This window comes from Malaclemys terrapin, chromosome 1 (genome assembly GCF_027887155.1).
Source record: "Malaclemys terrapin pileata isolate rMalTer1 chromosome 1, rMalTer1.hap1, whole genome shotgun sequence".
Taxonomy (NCBI): Eukaryota; Metazoa; Chordata; order Testudines; family Emydidae; genus Malaclemys; species Malaclemys terrapin.
This window is the reverse complement of record NC_071505.1, coordinates 46,416,679-46,433,257: the sequence shown is the minus strand read 5'-3', so window position 1 is coordinate 46,433,257 and position 16,579 is coordinate 46,416,679. Positions and strand designations below refer to the sequence as shown.

At 45.5% G+C, this 16,579-nt stretch overlaps 1 protein-coding gene across 1 annotated transcript in view; it reads right to left on the bottom strand.

The window, feature by feature from the left end:
• Positions 1–9,741, bottom strand: part of ASZ1 (ankyrin repeat, SAM and basic leucine zipper domain containing 1) — a 104,238-nt gene extending 94,497 nt beyond the window's left edge. Inside the window, exons 1-2 of the mRNA XM_054016184.1 lie at positions 9,640–9,741; positions 2,087–2,186 (exon numbers count right to left, since the gene is read on the bottom strand). Coding sequence (XP_053872159.1) covers positions 2,087–2,186; positions 9,640–9,741 — 202 coding nt within the window. The remainder of the gene's footprint in view (positions 1–2,086; positions 2,187–9,639) is intronic.
• Positions 9,742–16,579: the final 6,838 nt, after the last annotated feature.

The window sequence follows — 16,579 nt, the reverse complement described above, 5'->3', positions numbered from 1 at the left end:
ACACAGAACTAATTCTATCTAATACCCTAAGTTGGGTGTGTCCACTGTATTTACACACTTTTTTATTCACCCTATTTACATACATTTCGAAGGCAACTTTCTCTGTAGCATCTATGCAGTCAACTGCATCAAAATGAAAAAATGTACTTTACATAAAAGATAAAGATCTATTAGATTGCCTGTTCGCTTATCTACTCATTTCCCCCGCCAACACAAAACTTTACCCTACACTATGACAATGTGATAGCCACAGAGTCCCCTTCACCCCTATGTTACAGCAACACCTCCAAAAACCTTTGGATGGATTCTCTATCACGTTGCCAAATTTACTTCTGAGGCAAAATTAACATTTAGATTATATGTAATTTCTCATGGGCTGCTCTAGTTTATGACATGGACTGCAATGGCCCAGAATTTGGCTCAAAGCTGTCATTCCCCCACTTCCCTCCTCAGGCTGCATCTTGCGAATATGCCTCTAACAAGTTCTACTGAGCAAATCTAGTTGGATCAACAAAGTTACCTCTTTGATCCCAGAACCAACTCCTCACCAAACTGAGTTACTGTTCCTATACTATAGCTCTTCAAAGAAACTGAGGAACAAATTTAACATTGTCCAGACTACTTCCTCACCTCCCATTGAACCCATTCTCAGAAACAGCCATACCATTTTTGCTAAAAACTTCAAAAAAGAATTCAGCCTGTGGCAGACAGCAACATCAAAAATTTCAGACTGAATTGTTAAAGTCTGCCAAAGTTATAAGCCATTAGAAACAGAGGCTTATAATGTAAATCATTAGGCAACCCTAACTATATAGGCACCACTCACAATCAGCTCCACCTATCAACAAAGAAAGCTTTGACACAAAGTATGACGTCACAAACATTTCATTCAAAGTGATGTTAATTTGCTTCCTCCTTTTAAACAACCAATTTTGCCATAATAGTGTTTTACTTAAAATGAATGCCATACTGTGGTCAAGAAATTGGCAGTTTTTATTTTCAAAAGAGTAAGATACATCACCCAGTTTAATATCTGAAAAAAAACCCTTGAGTTTGCCAACAAGCTACAATTTTCCAGAAATTAAACTAATTTTCTCAGAACAGATACTCCTTGCTACTATACTCCAGTTTTCTGTTGAAACACAATTTTCTGAAGATCACAATGAGGCAGGTTAATTTATCTGTGTAGCTCATGACTGACCACTCTAACTGCCCTGGATACTGCAATAAAGGATGCCATGTCCAAATACTGGGTTAATGGAAATGTTTTCTAAGTGAGGAAGCCATTTTAAAATCAAACTAGTATTTTTAAGCAAAATTTGTAAGAGTGAAAAATATCACACAAGTTGATTCAAGATTTAGACCTCTTAGAATCAGACAATCTAGCAATCTGAAACTACTGTTGCCAGGACAGCCCAAGAAGCAGACCATAGGCAGGGCCAGCTCTGGGTTTTTTGCCACCCCAAGGTAAAAAAAGGTGTCTGGAATGCTGCCCCTGAAATTGTGCCGCTCCAAGCACGTGCTAGGTTTGCTGGTGCCTAGAGCCAGTCCTGACCACAGGCACAATCATGCTGGTGAGTGAGTGTGTGTGCAATTTCCAACCAGGATAGGTATAAAAAAAGCTGAAAAGCAAGAACCACTGAATTCCCACCCTCAATTTAACCCTCCTCCCTTGCAAATTTACAATACATTGTTTGCAAACCTAGTATTCTCTTTTTAAAAAATATTAAGAGAACAAAATGTAAGGAGGTAGAGGATACTATACAGCATGCTTAGTATATTCCATCTGAAAGAAAACCTTACCAATGAATCAAGAACCCTGAACATCGGAGCTATGGTACACAATGTTATTCCTGGCAAACTAATGACTTTGTGGCAATGCTGGATGGTGACCCACTCATAAGGAGATAGTGATTCTGTAATTACATTTTGAATAAATATAGAGTCTATACTGTTTTACAAATGTTTGATTACACATACACAGGCTTAGCCATACTCCTTTGAAATGAGAAATTTAGAAGGTCTTCAAATTAACTTAAATTTACTGAATTTGGGAAAATGTAAGTTTACAATCCACTTTTCTCACCTGAATTTAAAAGTTCTTCAATCATGGACACATCCCCAGAACTCAAAGCTTTCTTTAATGTTTCATCCTTGTCTTCTAACTGTAATGTTTTACTAAATTGCTAAATAGGCAAGAAAATAAAATCAGAGCCAGGTTACTTCATAATAAACATTTTTTCTACTCAATTTTCAACATGCTGTTGAAGGCACAGTGGGGAAGGAAGTAGAAGAAAAATCATTGTTTTCTTTCCTTTATCTTGGTCCGAATAATTGTCAGGATCTGTTTAAGTTCTACTATAATTTACTGATAAGGACAACGCAAGAGAAAGTGACAGCACAGAAAGGAAAATAATTTACATACAGTTCTACAGTGAAACATGTATGCCTGTAAAAATGGCACTTCTTTACTCAATAGATCTACTCTCCTAGCACATTCCACCAAACTGGCGTACAGAATTTAAAAATGAGATTTTTATGAACCAACACAGCTTGTGGAGAGGTAGATTTATTTTCTTGCTTGCACAACAGAATTGATAGTTCCTATAGCAAGGCTATCCATTCTCAAAAGGGACTTTGAGTCCAAGACTGGCAATACCGCCTAGTGACAATACTCCTGACTGTGTCGCCCAGCGGCAGGATTCAGCAGCTACGTCACTCAATGGCGAGAGTCAGCAGCCAAGGATAGGGGAACTCAGGCCTTCCCTGCTCCACTGGGTTCCAACCCAGAGTCCAAAGAAACAATTTAGAATCATAGATTCACAGAATATCAGGGTTGGAAGGGACCTCAGGAGGTCATCTACTCTAACCCCCTGCTCAAAGCAGGACCAATTCCCAACTAAATCATCCCAGCCAGGGCTTTGTCAAGCCTGACCTTAAAAACCTCCAAGGAAGGAGATTCCACCACCTCCCTAGGTAACCCATTCCAGTGCTTCACCACCCTCCTAGTGAAAAGGTTTTTCCTAATATCCAACCTAAACCTCCCCCACTGCAATTTGAGACCATTACTCCTTGTAATGTCATCTGGTACCACTGAGAACAGTCTAGATCCATCCTTTTTGGAACCCCCTTTCAGGTAGTTGAAAGCAGCTATCAAATCCCACCTCATTCTTCTCTTCTGCAGACTAAACAATCCCAGTTCCCTCAACCTCTCCTCATAACTCATGTGCTCCAGCCCCCTAATCATTTTTGTTGCCCTCTGCTGGACTCTTTCCAATTTTTCCACATCCTTCTTGTAGTGTGGGGCCCAAAACTGGACACAGTACTCCAGATGAGGCCTCACCAATGTTGAATAGAGGGGAATGATCACATCCCTCGATCTGCTGGTAATGCCCCCACTTATACAGCCCAAAATGCCATTAGCCTTCTTGCAACAAGGGCACACTGTTGACTCATATCCAGCTTCTCGTCCATTGGAACTTCTAGGTCCTTTTCTGCAGAACTGAAACAGACTAGCCATTCGGTCCCTAGTCTAACAGTGAATGGGATTCTTCCGTCCTAAGTGCTGGACTCTGCACTTGTCTTTGTTGAACCTCATCAGGTTTCTTTTGGCCCAATCCTCTGATTTGTCTAGGTCCCTCTGTATCCTATCCCTACCCTCCAGCGTATCTACCACTCCTCCCAGTTTAGTGTCATCTGCAAACTTGCTGAGGGTGCAGTCCACGCCATCCTCCAGATCATTAATGAAGATATTGAACAAAACTGGCCCCAGGACCAACCCTTGGAGCACTCCGCTTGAAACCGGCTGCCAACTAGACATGGAACCATTGATCACTACCCGTTGATCCCGACAATCTAGCCAGTTTTCTATCCACCTTGTAGTCCATTCATCAAGCCCATACTTCTTTAACTTGCTGGCAAGAATACTGTGGGAGACCGTATCAAAAGCTTTGCTAAAGTCAAGGAATAACACATCCACTGCTTTCCCCTCATCCACAGACCCAGTTATCTCCTCATAAAAGGCAATTAGGTTAGTCAGGCATGACTTGCCCTTGGTGAATCCATGCTGACTGTTCCTGATCACTTTCCCCTCCTCTAAGTGCTTCAGAATTGATTCCTTGAGGACCTGCTCCACGATTTTTCCAGGGACCGAGGTGAGGCTGACTGGCCTGTAGTTCCCCGGATCCTCCTTCTTCCCTTTTTTAAAGATGGGCACTACATAAGCCTTTTTCCAGTCGTCTGGGTCCTCCCCCGGTTGCCATGAGTTTTCAAAAATAATGGACAATGGCTCTGCAATCACATTTACATTGCACAAGCTAGGAGACAGGGGTCCCATGCCTAGTCCCTGGGCCACTTCCTACCCCGGCTTCAGATCATCTGCTGGTCTGTCTTGAGGTCCCCTTTGGGGTTCTTGTCTGTGGCGGTTCAGCGTCCACAGCCCCTGTGCCTGAAAAGTCTGTGGTGGCTTGACCATAAGGCCTGGTCCCAGCCTTTGGGAACCTCAGTGGCTTCTCTGCAGGAGACTGTAGACCCATCTGCTCTCCTGCTCAGTCAGCCCAAATTGAGTTGAGTGCTGCCTTTTGAGCCCTCCCTACCCAGCAGAGGTGAGGGGGGCATGGCTTCCTGTGTCCAGAGCAACCCCTTTACCATTGTCTCAGCAGTGTGGGGCTCGTACACCCTGTCACACTCATGCAAGCCTAGCCTTATGCTGTCAGTTACACTTGCATACACAACAGAATCCAAGGCTAATGTGGTTGCATAGATATAATTAAAGCACTTTTTGACCACAAATCTATTACTGGAAGTGCTGGCAGAATACTGGGGTGGGGTGGAACCATGAATATTTCGTTATTGTTTGTTTCCAGTCACAGCATGTGGTAAGTGTCACCTAAACTCCGCATGTCCTAGTTTTCTAACATTCATTATTCCTTAAAGAAACATAGCCTGACCTGATAATTAGGCCTGGAAGGAGTAGATATTTATTGGTAAATGCTGATTTCACCGTATACACAAACCAACGAAAAATATTTCTAATAATAATCAAAATTTTCAAATAGGTAATTCCCAACAACTGAACATTTAAATAGATAAACACAGAAAAAAGAATGCTTAAAAATAAACACTGATCTTATCCGTTGAAATTATTAAAAAGAAATCAAATGCTGCAAAGCCTATGGATAATTCACGCAGTAATACCTGGAATAAGCTCACTAAACAGTGGTAAACTAGAGTATATCTTTAGAAGGACATCCAATCTTGATTTAAAGACTGCAGAAGATGAAGAATCTAGCACATCCCTGTTAAACTGTTCAGTGAAAGGTTACCATACTAGTCAAAAGTTTGCATCCAATTTCCAGTTTCAAATTCCAGCCAAAGTCTGTCTGGTAGCCTAAAGAGCCTTCTATTAGAGCTCTTCTCCCCCTTGTCAGTATTTATACACTGATCAAGCCACCTTTTAACTTTCACTTCCCAAAACACAATCAATTTAGTTTATTAAGTCCCTCATGTTTCCACGTCTTAAATCTTTAAACTCTTTTCTGAAACATCTCCAATATTCAACATCCTTACTAGAAGTGCAGACACCAAAACAACACATAGTATTTAAGTAGTGGTCTCACTAGGCATTACTCCTACTCTATATCCTCAATCCCAACATTTGAGTTTGGAAATGTACACTCTTACATTAATAGCACAGAAGTTGATCCAATAAAAGATATTACCTCACCCATCTGATCTCATTAAGAACATAAGGCACTTTGCAACCACATCTTTAAAGCTACAATATAAAAATTTTTTCTATGAAAATCAGGGTGGACTGATTTAAACTACCAAGAGGAAAGCCTAGATTTCAATCATTGATTTTAATCAAGTTTTCCATTTGTACTGCAGTTATTTTCTAAAGAAAGGCACCTTCTTATTGGTTGATATAACTACTAAAATATATTGATTTACAAAAAAAAGAGCTTGATATTTTCAGATCATTAACATTGTCTAGAATACTAAAATGTATAAGTGATATATTGCTTATCTACTAGATAATTAACTTTTTGCTCATGATTTATGTGAAGTTGCATTAGGATGGTAATTATAATTTAATTAAATACACAAAATATCATATACAAATTTGTATCAAATAAAACAAGCCCTTCATTCAATACATAATCTATCACACCATATTTATGAAGCTTGACCTCAAGAGTTGGATTTTTTCCCAATTTCTTTCTTTCATAGAAAAGCAGCCTTTAACTCTAAGTTTTTGATAAATGCACTGAATCCATAAGCCTCTATTTTTAATTCAAATGTTTTAAGAGATAAGTTTAGGCCTTATATTTTGTATTCAAATCAGATTTCAATTTAAACAGGTTCATTTTTAAGCAAGAAAAAACTTATAATTTAAAAAACAAAATAAAAAAAATCAGTTTTTAATTTTTTCAAAAAAGCATTGATTTTTATCCACCCCCACGTGAATTAAACATCAGCAATATTTTCAATGGTTCCCTGATGTTGCCATTATTAGTCATAAAATTTTCAGTTATACTTAGTATCAAAGGTCTTCAGAGGGTCTTCAGAAAGGACTTAATTGCTGAGAAAGTAGTGGCTCTGTGAGCTAGTTCAGGAAAGGTGTTCTGTGCATAAGGAATGGTACAGAAGAAAGCACATAGGCAGTAGTGAAAGAATGTGACAAAGGGCGTGTCAGATCTGATACTGTTAGTAGAGCAAGACGGATGGGTGAGGGACTCAACAAAAAAGCTTCCGAGTTGGTCCGTCTGATGAGGCTAAACACACATTTTCAACCCACTAGTGTTGAAGCCTCTTTATTACACAGCAACATGAGAAGCGTCCATGTAGCCAGTGATAGTGAAAAAAACTTAAGTGCATGATGTGCATTCACAATATTTAATCAATAGCTCACTCCACCTCTCAGCTATAGTAATCAGGGCACAAAAAGCAAACCATTAAACTGGTCACCCATATTGCAAAGTCTAAACCAGTGGTTCTCAAACTTGGGCGGCCGCTTGTTCAGGAAAAGCCCCTAGCGGGTCGGGCCAGTTTGTTTACCTGGCGCGTTTGCAGGTTCAGCCGATCGCGGTTCCCACTGGCCGCGGTTCGCTGCTCCAGGCCAATGGGGGCTGCAGGAAGGGTGGCCCATTGGCTTGGAGCGGTAAACCGTGGCCAGTGGGAGCCACGATCAGCCGAACAGGCGGACGCGGCAGGTAAACAAACCGGCCCGGCCTGCCAGGGGCTTTTCCTGAACAAGCGGCCGCCCAAGTTTGAGAACCACTGGTCTAAACAACAGAAACTTACATCAATAGCCCACAGATTAGCAATTTTGTTCATTCAAAATATTTACTGAATCCTTAAAATGGTCCCAATTCAGCAAAGCATTTAGGCAGGTGCTTATTTCCATGCCTATTCAAAGTCCTTAAGCAGATGCCCCACTGAAGTTAATGTGACAAAGTCCCTTTTCAGAATAGATTTGAACTTTAAGTCTGAATCCTGTAAAACACAGGAATCTTAAAAATACCAATTTGCTAGGAGCAGCCAGAAGCCTCCAAGACCCCAGCACTATAATATTCAGTTCAACTGTGGTGAAACTCCAAGGCAAAACTGATTCAATTGAGTGGAATTTTTCTTCCCCATCATTATAAATTCACGTTTGTCAATACAGTGATATGTCCTGGCTGCTCCTAAAATCATTTTGGTACATAAACAATTACACTTTATTTAAATAAAAACAAAATTAGAAATAAGAAGTTAGGAGAAGTTATATTTCTTACGAATACCTAATACTCTTAAAACAGAAATAAGATTTTTTTGTATTATCTTAAAACTTCCCACAGTCACTAATTCAAATGGAAACTTTTGTGTGGGTTCAGGATAAGGCTGTGAGATTATTTAACACTTAGCTGTACAGCATGCTGCACTTCCAAAACCACGTACAAATAATGTACAAACAAGGCAGAAATGTGGGGGGGGGGAAAAGGGTGGAGAAGGGGAGAAAATCCTCAGCCACATCCCTATTGACAGATGGCTGTGATCCAGAGGGTGGATGACTTATGGGCTTTGCTGGGTCAGCACAGGCCACGCATGGGACGCCACAGCTGCTATGGGGTGCTCCCAGTGCTGGTACCACGGGAGGACTCTATAGCGAAGCAAGGCCCGCATTGTACCCAGCGAACCACGTGTGCAGCAGCGGTGCAGCTCACTAGGTTGCCAGGCGTCCGGTTTTCTACCAGAATGCCCAGTCAAAAAGGGACCCTAACAGCTCCAGTCAGCAATGCCCAGCAATGCTGACTGGGCTGTTAAAAGTCTGGTCAGCAGTGCAGCGGGCCTAAGACAGGCTCCCTATCTGCCCTGACTCTGCACAGCTCTTGGAAGCGGCCTGCATGTCCCTGTGGCCCCTTGGCGCAGGGGAGCCAGGGACACTCTACATGCTGTCCCCGCCCTGAGCGCCACCTCCGCAGGTCCACTTGGCTGGGAACCACAGTCCATAGGAGCCGCAGAGGCAACGCCTGAAGGCGAGGATGGCATACAGAGCCCCCTGGCCAACCCTGCACCTAGGGTAGGGGTGGGCAAACTACAAGCCATTTAAGATGGCCCGCAAGCTCCCACTGGGGAGCGGGATCTGGGGCTTGCCCCGCTCCTGTGCTCCAGTCAGGGCGCAGGGCCAAGGTCCGCACCATGTGGCTCCCGGAAGCAATGGCATGGCCCTGCTCTGGTGCTCCAGCTGGGGCGCAGGATTGGGGGCCACTTCAGGTAGCTTCTGGAAGCCGTGGCATAACCCCGCTCTGGCTCCTATGCACTCCAATGGCCCTCTCCAGCGCGCCAATGGGAGCTACAGGGGCAGTGCCTGCAGATGGGGCAGTATGCAGAGCTGCCTAGTCGCGCCTCTGTGTAGGAGCCGGAAAAGGGACATGCCACTGCTTCCGGGAGCCGCTTGAGGTAAGCGCCGCTCGGAGCCTGTACCGCTGAGCCTCTTGCTACGTCCCAACCCCCCCGCCCCATCCCAGAGCACCTCCTGGACCCCAAACCCCTCATCCCCAGCCCCACCCCAGAGCCCGCACCCCAGTCAGAGTCTGTATCCCTTCCCACACCCCAACCCCTGCCCCAGCCGGAGCCCCCCTAGACACACCCTGACCTCATTTCTCACCCCACCCTAGAGCCCTCACCCCCTCCCGCACTCGAACTCCAATTTTGTGAGCATTCATGGCCCGCCATACAATATCAATTCCCAGCTGTGACCCTTGGGCTAAAAAGTTGCCCACCCCTGGCCTAGGAGACTGCAGGGCCACATGGGCCGCTTCCAGGAGCCCCCTGAGGTAAGTGCCACCCCCATCCCTGGCCCTACCCCAGAGCCTGCATCCCCAGCCAGAGACCTCACCCCGCTCCCACACCTGCCCCAGCCCAGTGAAAATGGTGGCGAGCAAGCGAGGAAGGGAGGGGGGTGGAGTGAGCAGGGAAGGGGCGGGCAGGCGAACGGGGTTCAGTTTTCTGCAGTGGGGAAGTTGGCAACCCCAGGCCCAACTGATGAGCGCCGCGCACGCAGGCCAAACAGGGAAGCGCTCCCGACCGCCCCGCAACCCAGCCACGCCCCAGCACCCACTGGGCAGAGCGGCGGGAGCCCGCGGCCGCCCCCACCTGCGGCTCGTCCTGCACGAACCCGATGACCCAGCGGTCCTCGTCGCTGTCGCTGCTCTCGCCTCCCCCGGCCACCGCCAGCGAGCGGGAAACCCCCGGCATGGCCTCTGCTGCCGCCGGCCGCGCGCCCGCACTGCGCACGCGGAGCCCCCACCCCAGCCTCGTTTCCATTCCCCGCCGCTAGAGTGGGAAACCATCTCACGTGGGAAGCTGCTGCGGGTCACGTGGCTCTCGGCGGGGTCCGGGGGAGTGTGAGAGAGCGTGTTCTCCACCCCTGCCCGGGCGTCGCTCCGCGAACCACGCCGCGGGTCCCCGGGGCCGGGCTGGGGGAGGGACCCCGCAGGCGGGACAGAGGGACGAGGGAGCCTGCAGGCGGGACAGGGAGACCGGGCTGTGGGAGGAAGCCTGCAGGCGAGGCGGAGGGACCCTGCAGGCAGGGCCGTGGGACGCCGCAGGCAGTTGCCAGTTTATGGGTCATTTCAGGGCTTGAGTTTTTAATTTTTCTTAAGGCAGCATAAATCCCCGTCTGGAGCAGGAAGGGCCCTCTCTGGGCCCCTGAGCAAGGTCCCATTAATTTCAGTAGGAACTGGTGTTTTCTGCTAGTGCCTCTGGGACAGATGAGACACCCCCCGGAAACGTGATGGCTGTTACTTACAGAATGGGACTAAGTATATCCCATAGTCCAGTGATTTCTTCTGCTCTCAGAACAAGGGTTGTCCTGGATGGAAAACTTTGAAGTAACACCACAGAAGCATATAAAGGCGTGCCTAGGAGTCACCATTATGATCTCCTTTTACCATCACTAAATTCACAAATAAATCTCTGTTTACTAAACAAATTAGGAACTCAGTCCCACATTCCTTTCCCAAGGAAAACCACTATTTGATGTCAATGTGAGATTTGGCTGGGTAAGGAGTGAAGAATTTGGCCCTAAATCTAGTAGAAGTGTGCACTACCTGTGGGCCAAAGGCCAAATGCACTTGGTGAGTCATAAAATGTGGCCCCACCTGCTACTTAGTTTCTTACTTCATCTACAGCATGAAGATAAGATCAAATGTAATTTTTTATTGCTAGTGAATTCTAAAAGCCAGCAACTGTTATTAATCTGTCAAAATAGGTACAGGTAATAAATATTATAGTTGTGTGCATTACTTTGTTAATGTTAGGAACCTTTAGGAAACGGACAGATAATTAAGACAGTAAATATCATAATGCCACTATATAAATCCCTGGATGGTTCCTACCTTGAATACTGTGTGCAGTTCTGGTTGCCCCATCTCAAAAAAAATTTATTAGAATTGCGAAAAGCACAGAGAAGGATAACGAAAATGATGACGAGGTAAGAATAAGCTCTTCCATATTAGGAGAGATTAAAGAAACTAAACTGTTCAGTTTAGAAAAGAGATGCCTAAGGGAGGATATGGTAGAGGTCTACAGAATCACAACTGGCATGAAGGAAATGTTACTACCCCTTCCCATAATGCAAGAACCAGGGAGCTCCTCTTGACACAGGTGCCAGCTTCCTCCTTGCTTTGGGGGGGCTCAACCTGTGCTTTGGCCCAGGCCCTGCCCCCACTCTACCCCTTCCTCCCACCCCACCTCTTCCTGCACAGTTCTGCCCCTTCCCCCAAGCGTGGCCAGTCCCCGCACCACCACCTTCTTCCAGCACATCCTGCATGCCACGGAACAGCTGATCCGGGGTGGATGGGAAGCACTGGAGGGGAGGGGGAAGGAGTTGATCGGCAGGTCCGCTGGCAGGCAGGAGGCACTGTGGGGGAGGGGGAGGAGCTAGCTGCCGATGGGTGCTAAGCACCCACTAATTTTTTTCTGTGGGTGCTCAAGAGCTGGAGCACCCACGGAGTTGGCACCTATGCCTCATGAAACTAATAGGCAGCAGGTTTAAAACAAACAAAAGGAAGTCCTTCACACAGCGCACCATCAAACTGTGGAACTCATGGTCAGGGGATGTTGTGAAGGCCAAAAGTAAACTGAGTTCAAAGAAGAATTAGATAAGTTCATGGAGGACAGGTTAATCAATAGCTATTAGCCAAGATGATCGGGGATACAATTTCATGCTTATGTTTAGGGCCCTACCAAATTCATGGCCATGAAAAACATGTCATGGACCAAGAAATTTGGTCTTTCTCCCCTCCGCCCTGTTAAATCTGGTCTTTTGTGTGCTTTTACCCTGTACAGGGCCGACTCCAGGCACCAGCGCAGCAAGCAGGTGCTTGGGGCAGCCAACGGAAAGGGGCAGCACGTCCGGCTCTTCAGCAGCAATTTGGCAGCGGGTCCCTCAGTTCCTCTCGGAGGGAAGGACCCGCTGCCGAATTGCCACTGAAGAATGAAGCGGTGCGGTAGAGCTGCCGCCGAAGTGCCACTGATCGCAGCTTTTTTTTTTTTCACCACTTGGGGCAGCAGAAATGCTGGAGCCAGCCCTGATCCTGTACTATACAGATTTCATGGGGGAGACCAGCATTTCTCAAATTGGGGGTCCTGACCCAAAAGGGAGTTGCAGGGGGGGGTCACAAGGTTATTTTAGGGGGGTCCTGATATTGCCGCCCTTACTTCTGCACTGCCTTCAGACTTGGTCAGCTGGAGAGCAGTGGCTGCTGGCTGGGCACCCAGCTCTGAAGGCAGTGCCCTGCCAGCAGCAACACAGAAGTAAGGGTGGCAATACAATACCATGCCTTCTGCATTGCTGCCTTCATTCAGAGCTGGATGGCTGAAGAGCGGCGGCTGCTGACTGAGGGCCCAGGCAGCAGCACAGAAGTAAGGTGGCAGCACCATGCCATGCCATCCTTACTTCTGTGCTGCTACTGGCAGCGGCTTTGCTTTCTGAGCTGGGCTCCCAGCCAACAACTGCCACTCTCCAGCTGCCTAGCTCTGAAGGTGGTGCCACTGCCAGCAGCAGCGCAGAACTAATGGTATCAGTACCGCAACCTGCCCTACAATAACCTTGTGACCCCCCCCAACTTCTTTTTGGGTGAGGACCCCTAAAATTACCACACTGTGAAATTTCAGATTTAAATAGCTGAAATAATGAAATTTATGATTTATTAAATCCTATGACCATGAAATTGACCAAAGTGGATTGTGAATTTGGTAGGGCCTTACTTACGTTCTCATGTGTGTTACAGGCAATATGAGCAGTCATGCCGATAGTTATAATTGCCCAATACTTCCCATTCTAAGACCTTTTTTTAAAATTACTTATCAGTTTGCCAAAAGATAACTGTTTGGGCTGAAATTTTCCTTGCCAGGTGTGTAATTTGGGGGGGGGGGGGGGAGGGGTTGAGCATGGAAATGGTTCAACCATTTCCAAGAATGAGTTCAGGAAAAATATTTTGCCCAAGTTAAAGAATTGTGAGTAAGAATTGTTTTAGAAAGCTCTAAAGCTTCCATGCTTTGGAGCAGGAACTTGAAATTTGGGAGGTCGCCCTGGTGGCAGGGAAGTGCGGTGCCCATGAAAAATTAGCCAAATTTGGCAAGTTATGAGCCTTTGAAACATCCCAGACAGCATGTGTTCAGTATAGACTTGTTAGAGTTTAGTTGTCAAATTCTCCCAAAATTTCATCTGTAACAAGTATCCTTCTGTCCCTAACATCTCTTGCATGCTAACCAGACTTCCCTGCACCATCCCCACAGATGATGCTCCATCCTCGAACTGTAGGAGCGGAGCAGGATTTTCCTGCTATTGCTGTTCAGGGACAGAAAGTATTACAGAGAGACTGAAAAGCAGACCATCATTATACCACACCAAATCACTTCCAAATATGAAAAAGTATACCTCTTCATTGGCTTTAAAGCTAGTGCTTAATTCTTGCAAAGCTGAAGATGTAGGAGGCAACTATCCTTTAGCAGGAGGATAAGAGATGACTAGATGATGGAGATTCCTGTACAATGCAGGAGAATGGCCTGCCCTTGAAAGAGGACACCACTTACTTTTTCTTTCCACTCTCCTAATAAACCAAACTCTTTTTTCTGCTCGTTCACATCAGTGACTGACACTCAGAGAGACAGACAGTTACATTCACAGACACAAAAAAAGATACATACAAACACACATTTCCTGTTTAATTTATTTATGTCTCCTTTTCTGCCCTCTTCACTGAATATATTCCTTTGACTCATGGTGAGGTCCCTGCAAAACATAGCTTTGATGCTTTGTTCTGGTAACGAGAAGTGGGAGTTGTGTTTATATACTTTTTTTTCTACAAGATAAACAGTGTAAAAGAAAGAAACAACAAATGTATCCAGAAGGCTCACTCAGTGCTTTGATTAAAATCAGGTCAAATCAATGCACCTTTTAAAGTGTGAGAGCTGCTAACTTATGTTTACATGGACCTGGAAAGGACTTAACATACTGGTTATTTTTAAAAATTCAGAGCCAAAGAGGAGTAAAATGAGCAATAGAAATCCATTTTAATTGGGTTGCGATGGATAACTAGAAATAGTATTGCAGCCTAGAGAGGCAGAGGAAAAAGATTAAGATCTCTTGAGATGACTGTAAATTATCTTCTTTCTATATAAAGCATTACATGTAACTATATAGATAAAGAAGATAATTTACAGTCATCTCAAGAGATCTTAATCTTTTTTCTCTGCCCCTCTGGACTGCAATACTGTTTCTGCTATTTTAATGGGTTGCAAATATTTGCACAAAACTGGCCAGACAATACTTAAGCCAAATGAAAAACATTACTTTCCCATCATTCTGCAGCAGTTTATCCCAAAATGATAGCCACATTTTTAAAATTGGTAATTGATTATGTGTGCCCCAGGTTTTCCATGCCCACCTTAAAACATCTAAGGACTTGATTTTCAGAAGTTCTGAGGACTCAGCATTTACTGGGTTTCAGTTGGAGCTGTAGGCCTGTCGCACCTCTGAAAATCAAATGCTTAGGGGCCCAATTCAATGGTGCCCTGCACCTTATGTAGTCAGTTACATCAGAACCAAGTGGGTGTAAACTGCTACCATTCTGATAGGATAGCATTTTGCACTAGTCAAAACGACCACATAAGATACAATCGTGAAATGAGTCCTTTGAAGTCAATGGGAGTTATATGTGTATACCGAGGGCAGAATTTGGACCTTATGAGCATTACAACTAGATGATGATATGGTTGTGTTTCTACGTAACTATTCCTTTTTTATTAGTCAGTCCTGTCAGACCTCATAGACTCATAGACTTTAAGGTCAGAAGGGACCATTATGATCATCTGGTCTGACCCCCTGCATGCTGCAGGCCACAAAACTGTCCCTACCCTTCCCTTGACTCTGCTGATGAAGTCCCCAAATCCTGTGTTTTAGTGACTTCAATTGGCAGAGAACCCTCCTGCTAGCAATCCCTGTCCCATGCTGCGGAGGAAGGCGAAAAACCTCCAGGGCCTCAGCCAATCTACCCTGGAGGAAAATTCCTTCCCGACCCCAAATATGGCGATCAGTAATACCCCGAGAATGTAGGCAAGAGTCTCCAGCCTGACCCTTGTTAGCCAGTATACTATTTACCTACCTAGTATAAGAATTGATGATAATCTCCAGCCTTCTATTGATTGTGTGGTAAGGTAGGCGCGCTTGCATACTGTGACATTCTATACCTTGGGGAAGCGTGCTGTAACCCCCATATTCCTCATTTTCATATAATCATGATCTTACGTATAAAGCATGCCTTGTAAGGTATCAGGGGAAAGGTTATAATCTGCTAAAAGTCATTTCTCTATCCATATATGTATATTATTAAAGCATATGAAGTATAACAATTGTGTAGTATGGTTGTCACTAAAACATGCTGTAAGTTGGGGAAAACAGTCAGATAGTAGCTCCCCAGAGGGAACATCAAGGAAAGTAACCAATGCCCGGGTGGGGTGTCAATCAACCCATCAACAACCATTGTCCAGCAAGAGACCTACAATTCAATGACTCACCTGCATGAGGCCACACCAGGGGATTTGCTCAACTTTGCTTGGAGAGACTCAGTAATGCTCACCTGACTCTGAAAAAGAGGGGGGGGGGGGGCAACGCCAAGAGGGAAGAAAGGACATGATAAAAGGAAGAGACGTTTGCATGTTCTTCCTGTCTCTTCCACCTACATCTACAGACACCACCATTACCAAGTAACTGAAGTGCTGATCAAAGGGGAGAGTCTGGCTGAAGAGCAGCCAGCCTGTGGTGAGAACCATCTAAGTTTGTAAGGACTTTGAAAGTGTTAAGATCAGCTTAGAATGCGTTTTGCTTTTATTTCATTTGACCAAATCTGATTTGTTATGCTTTGACTTATAATCACTTAAAATCTATCTGCCGCCCTGACCGGGAAAACCGAGAGGTCTGCTGCTTGCCAGGAGCTAGGATACACGATGTGACGGAGAGACTGCCGAGACTCATCAAGCCCTCTGATCGCTACCCCTTCCTGCTTCTCCACGTGGGCACCAATGATACTGCCAAGAATGACCTTGAGCGGATCACTGCAGACTACGTGGCTCTTGGAAGAAGGATAAAGGAGTTTGAGGCGCAAGTGGTGTTCTCGTCCATCCTCCCTGTGCAAGGAAAAGGCCGGGGTAGAGACCGTCGAATCGTGGAAGTCAATGAATGGCTACGCAGGTGGTGTCGGAGAGAAGGCTTTGGATTCTTCGACCATGGGATGGTCTTCCAAGAAGAAGGAGTGCTAGGCAGAGACGGGCTCCACCTAACGAAGAGAGGGAAGAGCATCTTCGCCAGCAGGCTGGCTAACCTAGTGAGGAGGGCTTTAAACTAGGTTCACCGGGGGAAGGAGACCAAAGCCCTGAGGTAAGTGGGGAAATGGGATCCTGGGAGGAAGCACAAGCAGGAGAGCGCAACAGGGGAGGACTCCTGTCTCATGCTGAGAAAGAGGGACGATCGTTGAGTTATCTTAAGTGCCTATACACAAATGCAAGAAGCCTGGGAAACAAGCAGGGAGAA